The sequence below is a fragment of the Schistosoma haematobium genome, chromosome 5 (genome assembly GCF_000699445.3).
Source record: "Schistosoma haematobium chromosome 5, whole genome shotgun sequence".
NCBI lineage: Eukaryota > Metazoa > Platyhelminthes > Trematoda > Strigeidida > Schistosomatidae > Schistosoma > Schistosoma haematobium.
Window position 1 is genome coordinate 1,721,960 of NC_067200.1, and position 21,973 is coordinate 1,743,932.

At 34.9% G+C, this 21,973-nt stretch overlaps 1 protein-coding gene across 1 annotated transcript in view; it reads right to left on the minus strand.

The window, feature by feature from the left end:
• Window positions 1–21,131, minus strand: part of AXIN2_2 (Axin-2) — a 36,164-nt gene extending 15,033 nt beyond the window's left edge. The window contains exons 1-4 of the mRNA XM_051217275.1: window positions 15,959–21,131; window positions 13,812–13,970; window positions 10,768–11,557; window positions 7,011–7,397 (exon numbers count right to left, since the gene is read on the minus strand). Coding sequence (XP_051064652.1) covers window positions 7,011–7,397; window positions 10,768–11,557; window positions 13,812–13,970; window positions 15,959–17,277 — 2,655 coding nt within the window. The 5' untranslated portion in view covers window positions 17,278–21,131. The remainder of the gene's footprint in view (window positions 1–7,010; window positions 7,398–10,767; window positions 11,558–13,811; window positions 13,971–15,958) is intronic.
• Between the last annotated feature and the right edge of the window lie 842 nt (window positions 21,132–21,973).

The window sequence follows — 21,973 nt, forward strand, 5'->3', positions numbered from 1 at the left end:
CCTGAAGTTGTTTGGACTTTCACTACTTGTTAGTCTTTTTCCATAAAGATAACTCCTCATAATAACACCTGAATTGTTGCATGTTAGTTGGTATTTTATTGAGTTTTTCAGTAAAATCAACAATAAGCTAGATCGTTGAAGAATCATCAATCACCATAGACTTCAATCAAAACCGAATTGGAAGATATAAATAATTGAATTCAAAAAAGAGATGATAATCTTAATTATAATTTTGTATACTTAATTGTAATGTACTTTTAAAATGGCCATGTGAATCAATACAAATACAAATCTTTTGTTCACTTAGTATTGTTGGTTTGAATCTTCCCGTTGATGTTTAGGATTGTAACTGATCAGTCTCTTATTGGCATATATGCATCCTGTGCGGATTGCCTCGATAAAGCCTCAATTTACAAGTATTATATGTAAAGATGGATAGTGGTTAGCAGTGGAATCCAGAACGCGTGCCACTTTGTACTATTTGGGATTCGTTAGCTGGATGTACTTGCATCTCAGAGTTGATGTTCACTCTGGGACTTGAACTCAGTATATATCGAGGCAATACGCATAGGATGCACATATGCTAATATGAGACTGATCAATTGCAGTCCTCAATAATGATGGGAAGATACAAGTAAACAACACCAAGTGAATGTAATTTCACTCCATTGCACAAGCAAGTGACTAACAGGACTCAGTAGTTAAGTGGATAATGCGATGGCGTCTGAAGCGAACGGTACTGAGCTCGAGTCTCAGAATGAACATCAGCTCTGAGTTGCAGATATATTCAGCTGACGAATCCCAAATAGGACGAAACACGCGTCCTGGATTCCACTATTTTTGCATACAAATCTTTTATTATCCAGGACAAATCTCTCTTTCACTTTCATGCATACATTAAATTATTGTTATTTATGTGATTTATTTACTGAGCAGAATTGTGCTAACTACCTGTGAATTAACTATATTTGGCATATCTCTTTCTCTTTCTCCCTCACTCTTACTAATTGAATAAAACCACCCAGAAATACAAATTAATCACTTGATACTCTTTTAAGGTATGGAATGTCTTTTTATTATTTTCCAAGTGAAAAATTTCTCGAATATTTTACCATTTCTGTTATATTATTATTCAATACCATACGATTGATAACAGTAAAGAAGTCTCAATACAAAATAAGTAATATATCAATAAGATTTCTATTTTATAAGCATATATAAGCAGATGACAGAGTCTTGTTTCGTGAAGACGCTGATAAAATGCAGTGTTTTGGTAACACTGAGTAACAATGCCAGAATGTCTGAGATGCATTTCTCCCCTCTAAATGCAAGTTGTAGCATCAGGACTGGCATGCGTCAACAACTGAGCTAAGGACAGGGAGTGAAGTAGTCGAGCGCATCGACAACTTCACTTATCTTGGAAGTCTGATCAGCCCTAATAGGTTGGTGTCTGACAAAATCTCAGCACGGATTCGATAAGCTCGTTTGGCTTTTGCCAACTTACATCACTTATGGTGAAGGCGAGACATCCGTCTATCAATTAAGGGATGAGTGTACTGCACCGCAGTTCATTCTGTTCTAATTTACGGCTGAGAAACATGGCCATTAAAAGTAGAAGATATTTGTTAGCCACTAGTATTTGATCATAGATGTATTAGAAGTATTGCTTGCATTTGCTGGGATCACCGGGTAAGTAATAGTGAGGTCAGACACAGAGGTATTAGGGAATGATGGTCAATCAGTTGATGAGGTTGTAAATCTTCATCGACTGAGATGGTTGGACCACGTGCTGCGTATGCCTGAACACCGATTACCACGACGTGCAATGCTAACCGGTATTGGAAATGGTTGGAAGAAAGTTAGGGGCGGCCAAACCAAAACGTGGCATCAGTCCTTGAAGTCACTAAGGAAGTGAGAGTGAGCACGGGAGTTAATTGACTAACCGAATCAAGAAATACCTATATACACAAGTTTATAAATGTCTATCTGTCCCATGGAAAATTAAACCTTGCAAAATAAAGCCAGTTTTTGGCCAATTATGTGGATCTATCATTTCAGCGATTTGTAATTGGACGACTGCAACTCTCATAACAACGCTTTACATTGCCAGGTAAATTTCATGTAAGAACTCTATAGTAAGTACTGCTCGTTTCTCGAATTAACAAAGGAGGTGGTGGAAAATATACGAACCAACGTAGTGGCAATTCTTGAGTTTCGCAAGAAAAAAAACATTTGTGATGTGTACGGATATGCAGTTGCTAGGCAGAACTAATCAATAAAAACAATTGTAAAACGGGGAAACTTACAGGAAAACCTACACATATGATGAAGGTTTGGACTAAAAGTTTGAAAAGACAGTCGTTTATAATGACTATATAAGTCAATCTGTCATTTTCTCAAACTGTTCATCATTGAAAAGTGTACATCAAGATGATGAGAGTCTATATCTTTTACTCTCTAATATAATTGATTAGATTATGAAATTACGTTGAAGTACTAGTGTTTGTCATTTTTACAATTCCTAATTGAATTATAAAATTGACATGCTTCATTTGAACTATTTAGAAAGTGATCTCTTATCCGAAAATTTTCGCATAGATTTGGAGTATGCAAAGAGTTATACCTTTAAGTGATAACACTAATAAAACATAGTCTTCAGTACAATTCGAAAGAATGGATTTCTCTCTTTTGAACTACCAAAATTTTAAGGACGAAGAGACTAGTCATTTATGACTAATGTTTCTCCTAGTTTATATTTAACAAATGATTTTGATGGAGTTTTTTTCTCTGAGCTGGATGGTTTGATCGTGGAGCTTTCATCGTTCTTCTGAACGACATCATCAGCACAAACTTCACATATGAGTGAAGTGTTCAAATTTCTCTATATGTGGTTCACAGCTTGTCCTGTACAGGACGATCAAACCAACAAGTTCAAAGAAAAAACTCCATTAAAATCATCTATCTGAGCAAAAAATCTTCTCCACCATCTTAACAAATGATATTCGAGCTGTCTCTCTTTCACTCTCTCCTGTCATTGTGTAATTTAATTTGTTTAATATTCATTAAAGGGATTTTGCTAAGTGTTGTGAGCTATAATTACCGTTACTTATGTTATCAGGTGACTCGTAAATTAGGGCGATAATAATAAGTAGTTGGCATTCTTCTATTATCCTATTTAGAAACTTGGGAAAGTAAGAATTCCCATGGTTTATCGATTGTGTGGAAAAATACAATAGTAGTATAGTTAGTGGCGTAAAAATATATAACAACTTGCAAGAATCTTTTACTTAAGACTAAAGAGTGTGAAAGATAATCGAGCCTTAAAAAGCTACATTTATACACAGTATATTGTAATGTAGCCAATAGATCTGATGCGATGGGAGCAATCAGAAATCAACGGATCGATAATAGCAGGCTACCAGACAAGGCTTGGCTTTTTTTTAATCTAAAAAGTAAGATACGCGACATTAGTTGAACATGTAGCTCGAATTTCCAAAAGACATGTATACATATATATCAATGAGTATACGGATAGCCCTGGATTCGGTTCATCCAATAAAACGTCCTTCACACTTAAGTAGCTGGTTTAAGCATGTGTTCAGCATATTAGTGTATCAATACCAGAAACGTAAACATCATAAGATGCACTAATGAAGTTGTAAATAATTCTTCATTTTAATTATCATTACTATGCATTTTCATAAGTTTTCTCTGATAATTCTTCAAATCTTTATTACTGAATTACACAATCCATGAGAAATAGGAAGCATTAGATAGTTATTTCATTTCAGTATGAATACTTCAACGGTGAGTACTCACAATATCACAACAGATCAAACTGAAGATCTTCAAGTCTCGCAAAATATGCTTAACTTTTGGAATACTAACCTGATAATCCAATGGTATACATCTTTAATTTCAATCAATTCATAATATTACACGATCATTATCTATTCCCATTGATAGATAAGTGTTTCATATCTGATATGGTTAAAGATCACTGGTTATGATCAGTCACTGTTAAGTAAATGATTGTTACTTTATTTCTGGTGGACAGTCATTACTACTACTACTACAACAGTATAACAACATCAGATATGCTTCACTTCATGAGTGTCTGGATGTTGTTTTTTTATTATATATATATATATATATATATATATATATATATATATATATATATATATATATATATATATATATAACTAAAACCTAATCGATATAGCTCCGTATTACTTCATTTAATCTTTAAGTTTGTAAACATTAACTCGTATTCATGAGATAGATCACTTATGTAGTTCGTTGATTTACTTTTAAACAACATATAGAACATTTTGAAAGGAATAGTTAACATATTTACATTCATTAAATTACATAAGATGTCTTTTATCAAACAGATATGAATGTAAACTATACCAAATAAATATTTGTAATATAATAACTGATTGAAATGCATTATAACAAACTAATGAAGTATAACAATCTCAGCGGTGATGGAACATGAAAGAATCATATTCTGAAATAATAATCGTTGAATATTCTTCTTGACTGTTTACTTACATTCATCATTTTATTGGTACGATATTTGATAATTTAGGCGGGTCAGTTGATAATTGAACTAGATTATATAACTAGTGTCTTGTAATTGAAGGTTCGATTACATAGACCCTAATATAACTTAAGCATATCTGTTTTCTTTTTTCGTCATATCGTTAAATCATGAGAATTATTATCCATTTCAGTGGTTAAAATCATAAGTCGATTGAAACTAGACCACCATGGAAAACTTGGAAGCACTGAACGGCCGTTTCATCCTATTGTGGGACTATTCCTCAACAGTGCGCATACACGATCTCACCTCGCAAGATTCGAACCAAGGATCTATCTTAATCATTCTCTGATTATAATTATTATCAAGTTCAATAAAAAAAAGATTTTTCTCCCACCCTTAAAACAAATATGGTGGTTGTTCTATGCTTCTTCTATTAATCTACTCTTAATATATAGAAGTAAATAGAATTCCATCAGAAAACATACATAATGTTTATCATTTTACCCTTAAAAACTAATTTTTTTTAATTTTTTTTTGTGATTTGGAAAGAAAACAAAAACTTACAAAATACATCTTCTTGAATTGAAATTCTCTAAAGAGATAAACCGAAATAAGAATGAATTTTTTTTTTTTCACAACCTAATTGATAAATATAAACGAATATGTGTTATGATGATGTGTATACCTGAACTCAAACACCGTCTAACACAATGGATGATGTTTGATGTAGAGTAGAGCAATGGCCAAACACTAAGATGTTATATTAATTGATTGACAATTGGATTGAACTATCTTAATCAATGTAGACTACTTACTTGGTTGGCGGTCCACCATATGACTATCATAACTAATGATTAAAGAATTTGAGTGATATGGCTCAGAATTATTCGGTAATGATGCAAGTGTATTCATCACTCCTTCGCTTTGTTTACAATTATGAGTCTTGAAATCTCCTAACACTTAGTTGTTTTTCTTCTTTAGCTACATTCAATCCTTTGAAATCATTATTTTTAATATGATTACTGTCAATATTGTTATTACTTATAATAATTTGTCCTGAAATAACATGATCTCAGTGTAATAAGACGGTATATTATTTTGAACCAATAAGCAGATGCGTCAGGTTCTACGTTGTATATGACTAACTGAAACGAGGTAGAGAGAAAGGGGAAAAAATTCAACTACTATAGTAGTTGATAATTAATCAATAGGACGAAACGACCATCCAGTGCTTCCAGGTTTTCCATAGTGGTCTAGCTTCAATTGAAATTCCTCAAATCTCCAGAAAAGCCCCTTCTGATAATGAAAAATAGTATATCTATGCATTATCAATCAGTTACGATCAACATACAAATGTGCATTAGCCCAAGTTATTGTGTATCACATTAGCAAGATGAGATAGAATTAAAAAGATGAACAGCAAAGAAATTCAAACAACAGCAATAGGAGTAGTGATAGTAAGAAACACTAAACATTAAGAATGTGGTTAGAGAATATGCAATGAAAATGGCACATATGAATGACTACTGGATAAATAGTGAATGTATCTTTACCACTATGATCAATTCTGAGTTATGTCAATCAACATATCAAATCACCATGGATTGTTATCACCACATTGATCTCAACCAGAAAGAGTTCTAAAATTAGAAGAAATCTGATAAACCTTCTAATTGAACGCTATATTCGGTTTCCTAAGCTTTTCTAGTAAACCCCAGGCTAAATCTGTACAGCAATCTGAACACAAGAGAAAAGTAGCGAAATATATATATAGAAAATCCAGGGTATTTATACTGTTTTAGATGACCATAGGTTTCCGGAAAATCCTGAAACGCTACTAAACATAGTAACAGTATGGATAAGCATTCAATGAGAAATATGACATGTAACTTTTCACTTTCTAGACGTTTCTAGCAAAACTTCTATTGAATGTTGATTAGATAAGATGTTTCTCAGAGTTTTCAGATCCTTATTTTGGTTTATTTTTCGAGGAATTTTCTGAATTTTCTCAACAGAATCTTTACAACTTTAAACAATTATCATCAGTAAATATGTCAACTAATGACATAATCTGATTTGATCATTATTCTTAGGCTATCATTCATCAATACATTAACTTAAAATGATGGAGAAGATTTGTAGCTAAGATGGATTTTTGTTCTCTGAGTTGGATGGTTTGGTTGTGTGAAGACACTCATGGAGAAAATATAGTTGTTCTCGAGTGGAAGCCTGCCTTTTGGTGAAATTCTCCCATTTTCGAACAACGAGAAGCGTATTACGCTCATATGATTTTGAGATGATAGAGAAGATTTGTAGCTCAGGTGGACGATTTTGATGGAATTTTGTTCTTCGAGCTGGATGGTTTTGGTCGACCAAAATACATTAAATTAATTTAAAATCAACAATAACAAAAAGCAGAACAAAAATAAAATTTTCTACAATCTATTAACTAACTAACCTGAGCATTTTCACGTGTATTTTCATGTTGAACACGAGCAGCAGCTAATAACTTATCAGCCCATGGACGTTGAAGTACTGAAGGAGTAGTAATAACAGCAACAGTTGATATATTATCACTTATTAATCGATTAGTAATAGATGATGTAATTTGATTATGAATGAAATTTGATTGAGTACTTATTAAGTCAGTAGTAGTAGTAGTTTCATTAATATTAGTAGTATTTGTAACAATAGGACAATTAGTTGTTGTGAATGTAATAACAGTTGAAGTATTACTAATAATAGATGATTCATCTTTATTAAAGTTGTTATTATTATAATCTGTAATCATTAACTTGGTAGTTTCATTCACTTGTTCTTGACTTTCTTGAATGTTTGGACTAGTCTGTTCATTTAAAAAGAGAAAATATATACAGAAACACTATGTCATTGAAACAAATTCAAAATTGGTACTTTCATAATCAATAAACCAGTCAAATATGTATCTATAATGGTCTATATGACATAATATAAATGAAGATTAGAGTCATCATTCAAAACTTTTGGGATAAATGAAGAAATTCAACAGGAAATGAAGCAAACCATAGTACCGCTAACTCGGCAACACTTAACTGACTGCATAAGAACGAGAATCTTTAAAGAAACTCAAAATTAAGAAAAAAAGATATTGTCAAAGTTTCAGAGGACAAAAGACGCACTATAGTCATTATGGGACAAAAAAGAATATATCAGGATAACTGAGAAACTATTTGAAGATCAAAGTGAAAATGAATCAATGAACACAAATCTAATCAAAAGATTAGACAAATAAACAAGTTTGTTAAAACAGGTAAAACATCAAAAGAAGATCAATGGCAAATGAAATCCAGTGGACCAGTGCTTCCTAGATTCTACGGTAGGCCGAAACTAAACAAACCAAACATCCTACTGTGTCCAATTGTACTACTCTACGGGAACGCCAACATGCAATCTGTCGAAAGAAGTTTCAAGAGTATTGAAACATTTGGTGGATTCATCCAATAACTTCAATAAATCTCCCATACAATTCTTGGATAAGAGAATGGAGATTCAAATCAATAACCAATAACTGATGATATTCTTCAAATGTAACGGTCTTATTCACTTCAGTCGAACTAAACTTAACAAACGTAACTTTATCCCTACTTTTCATGAACGACATAAATCTCAAAAGGTACACAAAGGCAAAGTTCACTAGAACTCATCAGTTTGTGCCTAATATGTTTTCAATCCAACAATCAAATCTACGAACAAACGAAAGGAACACCAATGCGGAAGCAGTAATGCAGAGACTGAAAGCCTCGATTTTACCAATGATCAAGTCAAAAATGTAGATTCGTTATGCGGACGAAATATTCGTCATCATCAAAAACGATGAGCTGGAAAAAACCTGCAATTCAATCAACAACATTTTCGGTTATATAAAATTGACAATGGAAGAGTCGAAAAGCAATCTATCATCCTTGGATGTACTGATCACCAGAACCGACACACACACAAAAAAAACTGGAGACTGAAGTATATAGAAAGCCAACCCACAAACACTAAATTCTCAACTACAGTAGCGGCAATCTAATATCATACTGTTCGCGGGACATAGACTAGATTAAAGCATGCTCAATGTATGATTGTTTTGGTGCACGCTGATTGGCTGATTCTTATCCAATCAGTACTAGTCGATAGTCGGAGAATACTCTGGAATCTTCTTATGTAAAAACTATAAATATACTGACGTTTTCTCTATTGTGCTTCCTACTGGCTTTTGACTTGCTATTTGGAATATATTCTCTTTCCTGTTCAACCGTGTTCTGATTTGGGGACTTGTCGAGTGAATCGGTGTCCGAGAATACTAAGCAATAGGAATAGCTGGGTCATTAACTGTAAGAAGAAACAGAGTTATAACACATACAAAATCGACTGAGTACAAACTTTATTCAAAAGGGTAAGAAGACACTACAGCACACCTGGAGCACCGAAAAATGAAGAAAAATATCCAATGACAATCTTTCAAAAGAACGGCTACCCATGCAACTTCAAAAAATATCAACCCGACTCATCAACAAACGGATCATCCTACAATATATAAAAGACAATAAGATTATTGAAGCCGTTTGAAATAGATGTAGCACATAAAACAGTAAAATCACTTCAATCAATCTTATGAAAACGAAAGAACAAAATGACGGAATAAGTAGAACTGAAAATCATCTAAAAAATAAACTGTTACAATAGAAAAAGACGTATCGGACAAAGCAGAAGTCATCTTCATCTTTGCCTACATGAACATTAATTGGTGGTCAAATACCATGATATATATATTTTCACTTATATCAATGCATGTGGACAATTGTAAACGAACATTAAACTGGGAAAATGTTAAGATTTTGGATGAATGGAATAAACTAAGAATACTAGAATAATTTTAGAAGCTTGGCACTCAAGTCAATCAGCAATCAATAAACATATCGAAGTCGATGCAATATAGGACCAAGAATCAGATCAAAGTAAGATACAATCAAAATAAAGAAGTAGACAATGACGAATTAAAGATCAATAAAAACACATCAAGATTGAGGTTGATAGGATAAGCTATGAATCATATGGGAAGAAATTTTAATACTTCACTTTTACTTGGAGTTTTTTTCGCTGTTGCTGATGATGTTCAGAAGAACAATGAAGGCTGTACGACCAACAAAAACAAACGAAACTCCAACAAAATCGAATGAATCTTGACTTTTGAATCATTAGTAATTACGATTGATTCTTGACCTTACTTAATAGGCATACAAAATCATTCGAATTACTATCAATATATACGTTTCTCTTTGAGGTTAAAGTATCGTTTATTCTCGGCATATTCTAATTTAGTCGACAGAATTCAATTCGTACTAAGGGAATAAGTCAGACACTATATCACTCTCTACACAAACCAAAACGTGGCATCAGTGCCTGAAGTCACTAACTTCTAGTCTGAGCCACGTTGGTAGATGCAGACTACTTGGTTGGGGTCCGCGTGACTTTCGTAACCAATGGTTGGAGACTCTTGGGGACATGGCTCGGAATCGATCACAATGGCGTCGGTGTATACTTTCCCTGTCTTCCCTTAAACTAAGAGACTAAAATCACTTCATTCTTTCTGTCTACGAACTAATTCTTTTTTCCTATACTATATCCTTATTGCAACCTTTGACCTAACCACTCCTATGAATCCGGTGTTCATCTTGCTGTGCTAATGAGGTATGGCAACCTGGACCGATGCACATATGTGCCTGGTCCTACGTTGTAGCTGACTGACTGACTGACACAAACATCATCCAATCAGTAGTATAGTCATTTTTTTCTTTCTTTAAAGCAAGATAATGAATAAATGTAAGAAGATTGATTTCATAATCAGACTTGAAGATTTCAATTTACATCTATCCAGTTTAACCATAATAATATCAGTATTATATTGTAATAACATGAAACTGTCATTCACTAGGTAAGAGATTTGATTTCAAGTTAAACCTTAAACATCACGAGGTTAAAGATACCAATCCGGTTGTTTAAACCGAAATAGATAGACAAGAGTTCATATCTAAGCATTCAATGTGACTCAAGAACTAATCAACCACTACTCTACTATCAAATACTTCAGAATTAAAGTGAAGAAAAAAAAGTAACTACGATTAAAAAAACGGGAAGTAATTTTTAATGAATTCCACAAATATTTTAAACGATAACACGTATTAACCTACTTCAATCATAAGATTATCAAGACGTTCTGTAACTAATTGACTATTTAATAAACGTTGTAGTTTCTCTGATAAAATTTGTGCAAAAGCTTTTGGATCATGTTCAGCCATGCTATATGATCGACTGGTCGATGATTTATTACTTGGTTTAACTGGAACATTCAATCCGGTGGGATTTCCAGCAGCAGCAGTAGGGGCGGCGGCGGCGGCAGCACTACCAACGGTACAATAATTGTTATTATTATGTAGTTTTGTTTTATCACTGAAAGGACGAGAACTGATACCACGTCTAGCTAGACGACGTTGATGTTTTTGCTGTTGTGATTTATTATTATTAATAATTGGATCTGTTGTTGAGTGTTGAGCAATTTTCTCTCCAATCCCTTGATTATTTCCATTATTACTAGTAGTAAAAGGAGCTGTACTTGTTGGACAACTTGTATTGGTTGAAAAAGTCTCCAAAGGATAATTGATACGACTATCACCACCAGCACCACCAATCCCAATCGGACTTCGACAAAATGGATTAGATTGTTGTAAACGACTTTGAAAAGAAGTTGGAAATGATGATGATTTAGGAGATGTACACTGCATCATTAATTCACCAACACCACTACTATTCCCTTGTGGACCGGTAGATAGATGACGTTGATGATGGTGATGATGATGATGGGAGAGTTGATTTTGACGTTTACTATTATTACTATTATTATTGTTATTATGAGAACGTGATGATTGGAATGGGCTTGGATAACGATGATTAAGAGCACGTAAACGATTACAAGCACCGTCGCTAGAAGATATAATTTTTTGAAAAATAAAATAAACTGACAAGAACATTGGGAAGCTTATCTTAGTATAGACAATCCAGATAATATACTGAATCTCAAAAAAGAAAGTAAGAAATAGAACATTAAATATGCGGGAACCTTTCAGATAAGTATCCACGTAGACGATGTTGATTACATTGATATCATGAACCAATCAATATTAGATCATTATTGAAAACCTGAAAGTATTAGACACTCGTTTCATTCTAGTATGGGACTCCTCAGAGTGCGAAACGGTTGTCTGGTGCTTCCAGGTTTTCAATGGTGGTCTGACAAGATGGATAGCTAAAAGAGATTGAAATAATGTGACGACGAGGAAGATTAAGCATTGAAAGTACAGTTAAAAAAGACGAAGTGGAAACGTATGTGTGGAATAATGCTGGAACTCAAGTTCTACAAGAATATAACGACTAAATTCATTTGCATCAGTGTAAGCTATTCCGATTCATATTACCCAAAGTCTCCAACCAATGATCACATTTACCCTGCTGACTTGAACCTACGGTATATATATATATTCGTATCCAAGTCCAGTTATTATCTACCATCATTACTATGATTAACACTATGACCGTCACCACAATCATGTTGTTAATTCGATCAGTAGAAGTATTTTGGTTTCTCTGGTTTGTTTGCTTGCAATCTCTTTCTCTCGCTCTAGTGAATATGCACACACCATAAAGTAACATTCCATTACAAACGATCAATTTCTCGAACATGTGATTGCTATTTCTATACTATTTACATTCATAAAAGCGGGGATTACCTTTGATCTTACATCTTGATCCGACAATATTGTATGTGTAAGTTGATAACAGAAAGAATAGAAGTATGTATACATGTGGTATGTTGTGAAATGAAATGTAGTGTGTGTGCTCGTTTTATCACCTCTACTGTGTATATGTAGTTATCAGTTAATCAGCTATATGCAATGTGGTAGTTATGTAAGCATATAATGAAAATTCTATACACTCAACAAAGTGAGTCACAGGGAATACCTTGAAAAAAAAACAACAAGGTGAAACCTTATTATATAGATCTGTTAGTATCTTCATTGCTTTTTCTCAAAAAAATTGCTAAGATAGTGAATTAATCCAAGATGGTCTACTTCACTAATATAAATGAGATTATATTCATTGATTCATTTAGTAAGCCAGATATAGACAATGGAACACAAGTGCCTCAGTTCATGTTGCTACTCTATATGAGCACAGTAAGAAGAAATTACCAATACAAATCCCAGAGCAATAGAAGAAGTAACAGTAACAGTGGTATTATAAAATATTACCCATAGACAATATGATTCTAAAACAAAGAATGGACTAATGGAATAGAAAAATCTAATAGAGTTCTAAAATTTAAGGTAAGACAAAAAACCTGGAAGCACTGGACAGCCGTTCTGTTCTAGTGTGGCACTCCTCAACAGTGTGCACCCACGATCCCGCACCGAGAGATTCGAACCCAGGACCTATCGGTCTCGCGCGAGAACGCTTAACCTCTAGACCACTGAGCCGGTATCCAACGGTGTTAGATATTAACACTGTCCAGTGCTTTCAGATTTTCCATGGTGATCTAGCTTTAATGGACTCTATGATCATTTAAGCGCAAAACTCTTCACTATTATTTAACTGATTTGAACTTCGCCACATTAAATTAAGCTTGATCAATAGCATAGTATATATACAGGTTATTTTTATTTTAACACATAGATATTGGTACAAGGAGGCATCAAATACATATGCGCCACACAAATCTCATTTGATATGTATGAGGGCTGTGATACTGCCAGGGTGCCTAAACCGAAGCAGTTAAATAACTGTTAAGTCAATGACATTATTAACTGTATTATTTCACAGATTTGGTGTACATTAAATCACGAAAAGGTATGATAAACGACAGTTTCTATTAAGCTGCAATCAAGCTTTTTCATGGGACCTTAATATTAGTTAGATAGTCTTTCCATTAAGTATGAATAACGTGCCTCGCAAATAGATTTATTTACTAAACTTTGAACTATATTGTTTAAGTTGAGTATGGAGTAATTCAGCTACTTCAAAATGATGTAAGCTAAACAGAGTTTCAAGATACATTTTGTCTGTAAAAATCAACTCCCCTTAATTCAGACTCTATACCGAGACTATTCCTTTTTACATGAAAACAAAATTTATCATAATTATAATAATAACAAAATATATTATGTCAAATTTTCAAACTTACTGGCTACTATCCGTATGTGAATGAGTATCATCAGTTCGTGCATCACTTGAAAGACTATGATGTTCTGAATCACGTGCTGAAACTGGTGCATAAGAGATATGATATGGATTAGGCGGTTGACTGGGCAAATTCCCTAAACGTGGATCCATAGAAGGTGGACTAGAAACAAAAAAGAATTTAAATTTGAAGTACTGTATCATGAGAATAACCCTTTTTATTTTGATTTATCTTCATTATCAAACTATGAAATGATAAATTTTCTCCGATCTAAGTACACTATTGCGAAACGTTACAAATTGAAACAATGTACGTATTATAATTCAATTACTAAGCACAGATTCGTGTACTGGGCCAACATTTTATGTGTATAATACCATCTGACTGTTCAAATCCAAGTAGACGAAGAGGGATCCAAACTTTAAACTTGGTGCTTGAAAGTTAAATAGTCTCACCAATAAGCCACCGCTCCATACAAGATCAAATAGGTGAATTCTGAATTATAGGCCATTTAGAGATAAGTACCCGGTTCAATATTATATCAGTTAACAAATTGATCAGGTAGCACAATTCCAGACAAAGTGTGATTAAGTCATTGATTAGTTATGGGATGTGGTGACAGTGGTTAATACAATTTGTTTCCAACTAATAAGTCACATGTTTGAAGAAATGGCTTATATTAAGTCACGAAACGTCAGAAATACAATTTTTCTATTCAATGGGATATAAAGAAGAATATATTTATTAAAAACCTACTTCAGTTGGATAACCAGATAACATTATCAGCCTTCATGTAAACAGTATAGCTCAATGTATAGAACATAAAACGTCTACTCGGTAAGTGAATTACATTAATTATGAAATACATTATTGGAAGCTTCACAATTACAGTAATTCCATACTGCATAACTGCGTCGGTTAAAATAGTAAAAGCCCAATCATTACACTATGGATTAGGATAGAATTCAGGGACAACATAACGATTGGTTACAGATTTTATGCACAAACATTATTATTTTGACATGTTATACAATTTATTATCATCATATATTTAAACACACAAACATTGGTACAACGAGGCATCAAATATATATATGCCACACTTCGTCACTCGATTTGGGTGGGGGCTGGGATACTGCCCAAATACCCAGATCAAAGTAGCTGCTTTTCTTAGGGGGCCACAATCCAAGCCTTTGACCGAAAGGTCTAATCCACAAAGCAGTAGAACAACGTTCCTTCAGGATACTGGAGCCCATATTCACCATTGGTTTGGAATCAGAGTCTTCCAGCTCTCCTTCCTAGGTAGACCCTCTATGTCCACCAACCCGATTAAAGCGCCCAACATTTGCTTTTCGCCCTCTCAATTTCGTAGACAACACCCTCGCCTCGAGAAGGCAGTGAGTCGGGTCATGTGAGAACATCTCGAGAGGAAGAGCGAACTCTTCCCACTCTCGGTCGTACCAGGGTATTTAGGGGCATACAATTTATTGACTAAATAATAAGCAGCTACAATGTGAAAGACCAGGAAGTGTGTTAAAGGTTGAAACATTTAACTCCTTATGACCGGGTAGTGGGTCCGAATTCAGTCAATTTACTTCAATCTGCTTAGCTAAATAGTATAACTGCACTGTCCACATAAACTTGTATCTGACCACTTAATTTCATCGAGAAATCGATGTCAATGAACCTGCTGTCCGAAAAACGCAAACGAGTGAATCAAATTGTTCTGACTATGTTCTTAAAATTGTTTACAACATATATCTATTATATCACAAATGTTCTCTAAACACGTGTAAATTCCGGACTAATGACCCTAGGACTGACAGTGAGGTGATTAAACCTAGAAAATCACCGCTCTACCGTATGGAGGGTCTGAGTGAAAAAGAAAATTACACGATGAGTTTTTGCACACTAGTAGACTAAAACGGTTAGAAAATATGTATAAAAAAGTACCAGAAGTCTTGTTGTATAGAGTGCAAACATCAAAAAGCTAAATAGATATATAGTTACGAAGATGCATAGACTTCAATTTTTCAAAAGTGTTCGCATAAATTTAAGGTGATGTAATCGTCTAAATTGAGCTACTAATTATTTATAAATTATAGTAAGGGATAAAACGCTACAAATATGCAAGCAAATAAATTACTTACCACATCGCATCTGCCCAGTGAGTGTAAGCGTAGTTGGGTCGATTGTGAAAACGCCATGGAGTTGAACCGCATGCACGTGATACATGTGCATGCCCAACAGGTTCACCTTCTTGATTAGGTCTTGTAACGTAAGGATTTTGAGATGGATTAAAATAAGAACGTTGTAGCGATAATTCTGTACGATAAAATCGAGTCATTTGCAAATTTTCCATAGTTAGAGGTGCTGCCGAACTAGTAGGCACAACTGGCGATTGTTGATAACACGATGGCGGTCTTAGGATAGGTTGAGAATAATCCAGTGGTAAACATGGATTATATAACTGACATTTCTTACAGTGCTGACAATGACCATGATCAGGTGTAACAGCAGCTGTATCAGTTAATGGAAGTATTTGACAACAAGCAGGTCTGCAAGCCTGTCTTGAAGGGTGCAATAGTGATAGTTCTTCGGACTGCAACTCACGATCCTCATCTAAAGTTGGAAGAACTTTCCCTCCTAATGCCATGTTTGACGGGCATTCTGGGAGGTTAGTAGCCGTACTTAACTGTTTGTCACCAGTATATGGGAATAACGAGGTAGAGACCGTTTGTTCCCACGTAGGAAATTTACGAATAGAACCTTCTAGAGCTGTTTGTAGGAAATCGACATAAATATCAGATTTAAGGAAAGCAGGATATGCTGTTGTTCGTAGAAAGTGTTCAACTTCTGCTTGAGCCGAATCGAATACAGTTTGGTCTAAAGTATGCTTGCGTGAAATTCTTTCTGTGATAGCATGCCGAGTCTCTGACCTAAGACGAATAGGTTCACTTCGGTTTTGTAGCACAGGAGTGGACTGTTGCTTCCCCAAATAAAGGAGAGGTTGAGAATTAAGACTATTGCTAGACCCTCTAATGTACGTACGATAAATTGCTTTAATCAATTGAGTTATTTTTCGGTGATCAGAAGGATCAACTTTACTCCGGAAACCTTGACATGCAAACCAAAAATCAAGAAGATTTGCACAACCTTCGTATTGAAGATAAGATTTAAAAAGGGCTACACCTTCACTATCCTGAAGTAAATAATCCAAACCTAACGACCATTTCTTCCAATTTGAAATCATCCGTTCATTTGTATTTGATGGAGCTACGGAAATTATGGGATCATGTCCAACTTCATATGATGCAGTACTGCTTGACCAGTTGCTACCTCCAAATGCACTGCATAATGTTCCATAAACACCCCCACTCCCACTAGTTGCACCACCACTACCACCGCTTCGATCACTACGTCCATCAGCTTCATGACATGAACGTGAAGCATCTGGTGGATAACTCATCCTATGATGTCATAGAAAAAGTTGAGACCGAAAATAGTACTAACTGCTGTTCGAAAATCGCTTGAAATAACTGAATACATTATAACCGAAAAGTATTGTACCAGTGGGGATTTCTGAAATAAAATGGATGGTTAAAGATTACAGGATATGGATTAAAAGTCATAATTGTTTAAGACCTGATCTAAAATATATGCAATAAAAGATATCGATTTAAATCCTAAGTATATACAATGTTAAACCTCATATTCTGAGGACGTGAGAATTAAAATTTTACTCTTCGAAAAACGCTAAGTTATAGATCTTGGAGATTAGATGTGGATCTCATTTATTGATAGTTAACCCAGAACCTTGAATAAATGTGCTATCCCCCAAATTCTCAAACCACATCAACATGATATAAAGCTATACATCTTACTTATTTATTTAATACATGGGATGAACTTAATTGTATAAATAACGAAATAGCGGTAGTATCAATGATTGTAGGACTAAACATTAAGAACATAGTTCGAAAGGTAAAAATCAAAAGATCCGGGTCAGTTTGCCAGATTCCGAGTCACATTACCCGAAATCTTTAACTAATGGTGGTAATTGTCGAGAAAACTCTAAACAAGCGGCTTGCAATTATCAATACAACTCAGTTTGGCATTAAATGGATTTATTAACTGACACCATCTTATAGTTTGACCGGTTTTTTTCATTAAATCTGCCCCTACGCCAAGTAGATGATAATAGTTAAACAAATGGAACACACCCCAGCCATCTATCGTATTGTCATATAACTACATACAGATTGATCAAGTGGTCCACTACTGGCTATGCATGAGGGATGACGTTCCTGTTGTTTCAAAATTTCGGCTTCACTTTTCCTATTTCTATCTAGGGGTGGGATACGTTTTGATCTGAGGAACGATTTCAATGAAATAGATACATTTACTTGCTCAAAATACAGTTGGTCAGTTACAAACGATGTAGAAACTAGCAAGAATGTGAATTAGAAAAAATGAACTAACCATATCAACACAGCGAGATAAATTTACCAGGATGAGTAGCAAAAGAATCGAAATTAATAGTAACAATGATGGTGAAAAAGACTAAATATAGAGGATGCGGTTCAGAAAATAGTGAATTTGAGGAATAAAAATTATGGGACAATGTTGAAACTTATGACCTAGTGGTATACAAACAATAGATTCATCTAATCTACTGTAAATGATTTTGGGACATCTCCAACATTTTCAACCATGGATTACGATTACTGTGCTAACCTAAACCACGAATTTCGCACGGTTCATATCAACAGTCACTGACTAGGTTAATGCTGGTTTGATCATCCCTAACCTCCTTTAAACCTGTGCCAAAACTTGCTACCACTGTATGTTGCAGTAGAAAGTGATTGAGCATACCTAGGTGCTATGGAAAAGTTTTGATGATTTGATTATCCAAACAGTTTGATATTGTTAAAAATGTTGGTCAGTCGATAATGAACAGTGATAAGATGTGGCTGATTGATATTTGCGTACAAAACTAAGGTATCGGTATTGACGTAAGCCCCATGAATGACCTCAAAGGCCTTGGTACAGCCAAGGGTGAAGTGAATCCTCTCACCCTCTCGAGATGCTCTCATACAGTCGCGCGTGTATAGCCACTGTCAGGGAAGTTCTTTTCACTAGCTTCCCGCGGCCAGGGCACTTGTTCATGAAATTGAGAAGACAAAAAGCTAACTTCCGGCGCCTAAACTGGGTTGGCGAGTGCTGAGTATCCGGCCAGGGAAGTTGGAAAACCATGATTCCAAACCAACGGTGCACATGAGTTCCAGGATCTTGAGGGAATAAATGGCATATGAACCCATTACATGCTACCATGGGACCATATTTCTTAACATTGCTTCACTGCCTAGTGGATTAGACAACGTGGTAGTATCCTAGCCCACAAACAAATTCAATGATTTGTTTGGACCATAAATATTTTGGTGCTCCTTTGTAACAATGTTTATGAGTTTAAATAAATAAACAAATAATAAGTAAAATATATGAAGGAATACTGAAATTCAAGATCTAGAGGAAGAGAAACGGTGAGTGCATCTGAGCCAGTGACATTCCGAGAAACGCAAGCAGTGTTTTGAAAACCTATGTGACCAGAAATCTTCAGTCTATGAATTTTTTCTGTTTATATAGACCACGTTTCACAACCATAAAGTAATACAGATAGTATTGCTGTGTATACATACCCTTAGTTAGCAGATGGACATCTTGGCTATGAGATAAGTGACGTAAGTTGATAAAATCTAACCAAGCTTTATGAATCTGTCCCCAGATTCCGTCAGACACTAGCCCCCAAAGGGCGGTGAGACCTTCAAGACAAGTGGTCGACATGCTTAACTACTTTTCTATCATTAATTCAGGCGTAGACCCAGGTCACTCATGAAGCAACGCCATGTAACTAGAGATGGAATAGCATTTCATATAAGTCACTTAATACGATCAAGATTGCATTTTGTCAGTGTCGTGGCCTGAGTATTTCTAGCCGATAAGTGAACTGTCTGAAGTGAGACCAACTCCTGAAAAGTGAAGTGTAGAAAGTGCTGTTGCTAGAGAAGCATATATCGCGAAGCCAATTAAACGAGAGATAACTAAATAACACAACTGGAGGTTAATCATTCTGGTGGCAATTCGCTATAAGCTGACCCGACCAATAGTGTTCGATTAGAGAGCCTTTAAAAGGTTTGTAAACTCTTGTCTATCATATCAGCAGTACATAACCTAACCATAAATCGAGTAACTATTTTCACCAAAAAGCAAATGCTTAAATTTAGGATTACTCCCTGTGTTTTCATAATACTCGAAAAATGGTTTGAAGAAATGCGATCGGATACTAACAACCTACACTTTCGCTGACAATATTTTGCAACCACTAAGCAGTATAGAGCAGGATGATGTACAGTGTACTTGCCTTTTGAGAGATAGATGGACAACTCGTCTGCACCACAGGTGACACAGGTCGGAGGAAACCAAGTGAGCTGTGTACAGTGCAATATACAACACAACCCTAACCAGGTGTTTTTAGTTTATCGACATCCCATCAAGTAAAATTTGAAAGAACAACGGTACTATACGACTGCATAGTTTACTTCCTAATCTGATAGGTCACTGGCAATATTATTAAATCCAGCAAATTAGTGTTGGAGAGGAAGGATCACTATGTGTTTTGTACGTAAAATCCTATGTCCAAGTTCCAAATAAGTTCTAAGTACGTGTGACCTAGTCCCTTACGAGTGGATTGCAATAACTCATAGATTCAAGACTCAAAAATTTATAGTGAATCAACACTGACAACAAGAATTGGCAACTATGATTCACAACTAACCCTTATCAAATATTGAAATAAACGCCATCATTAACTTACCCAGACACCGCCTGTGATTCATTGTGAATAATTGAACTATATGTTTATCTTTTTTGATCTACATATCTTTTAAAACTTAGCATTCATAAGAGTTGTAAGATCCGAGTTACTGGGAGCCGTTATATAAAGGGTTCCAAGCATTCACTAAATACTTAATAGGATGAGCCCCATAATATGAAAATATGGATTCAAAATATTTACAAGATTATGTCAATAAAAAATGATATTCTGAACAACGTATTACTTGTCAAGTTAATTTAGTTACATGATAACAAACAGAATCCTAACCACTAAAAACGTACACTAAAACATAATTACAGACTCTTAAAAAATATAAGCCACTCTGAATACTACCAAGAAAGTGCTATCGAAATTCCCACACATAAAGACATTATAATAATGCGCGACGAAAATAGGCCAGCCCTGATTGGTCCAAAAATGGAACGCAACTACTTAGTTCGCAGTGTTTAACATCACTGTGGAAAAAACGTAAAACAGACTGTGGCATACTTAATTTGTGTTAAAGTTATACTAAGGTGCATTATTATTTTATTAATTTTTTCATTTACCTTTAGTTTCTCATAAATGTAAATGGGCGCTATTTAAAAGTTTCAGTGATATCTTCCCCTAATGAGTAAATCTTTTAACCTTGATCATTCTCAAAGTGTGCAAACTTCTGATTTTATTTAGGTCGGACTAAATTACCAGTTAAAGTGTCGTCTAGGTATTGTTTTTTTTCAGTGTCAGTGTTATGTCCATTCAAGTAGCTACACCAAGAGGTACTTGTATGCAGAGAAAATAACTTTGTACATTGTTCCGCCTGGCGACCAGTACTTAGTGGAGTATCGCAAGGTTCTGTCCCAGGTCCTTTCTTTTTTATACTTTAAGTATAGTTAAGTCCACAATGCTACTATACGCTGACGATGTAAAAATCTGGCGAGAAATAACAGTAGATTCAGATGGATGAGCACTTCAAGCAGTCTTAGATATTCTGATCAGCTGACCTGAAAAATTGCTTATGCTTATCAACGCGGCTAAATGTGTCTACATGAATGTGGGGGATACAAAGATGAATAGGTACAACATAGGGGAAGTGCCTGTACCCGTAGTTCGGTCTGACAGGGATCTAGGGATGACAGTGAGTCATGATCTTAAAACTACGACAGCTAAGAGGTCTAGAACCCTGTGGGCTTTAGGACGGACATTCAACAAGTTAGATACTACAATACTCACTTCAGTATACACAGCCTTAGCGGGGAAGATACTTGAAAATTGCGTTCAGCCTGAAAAC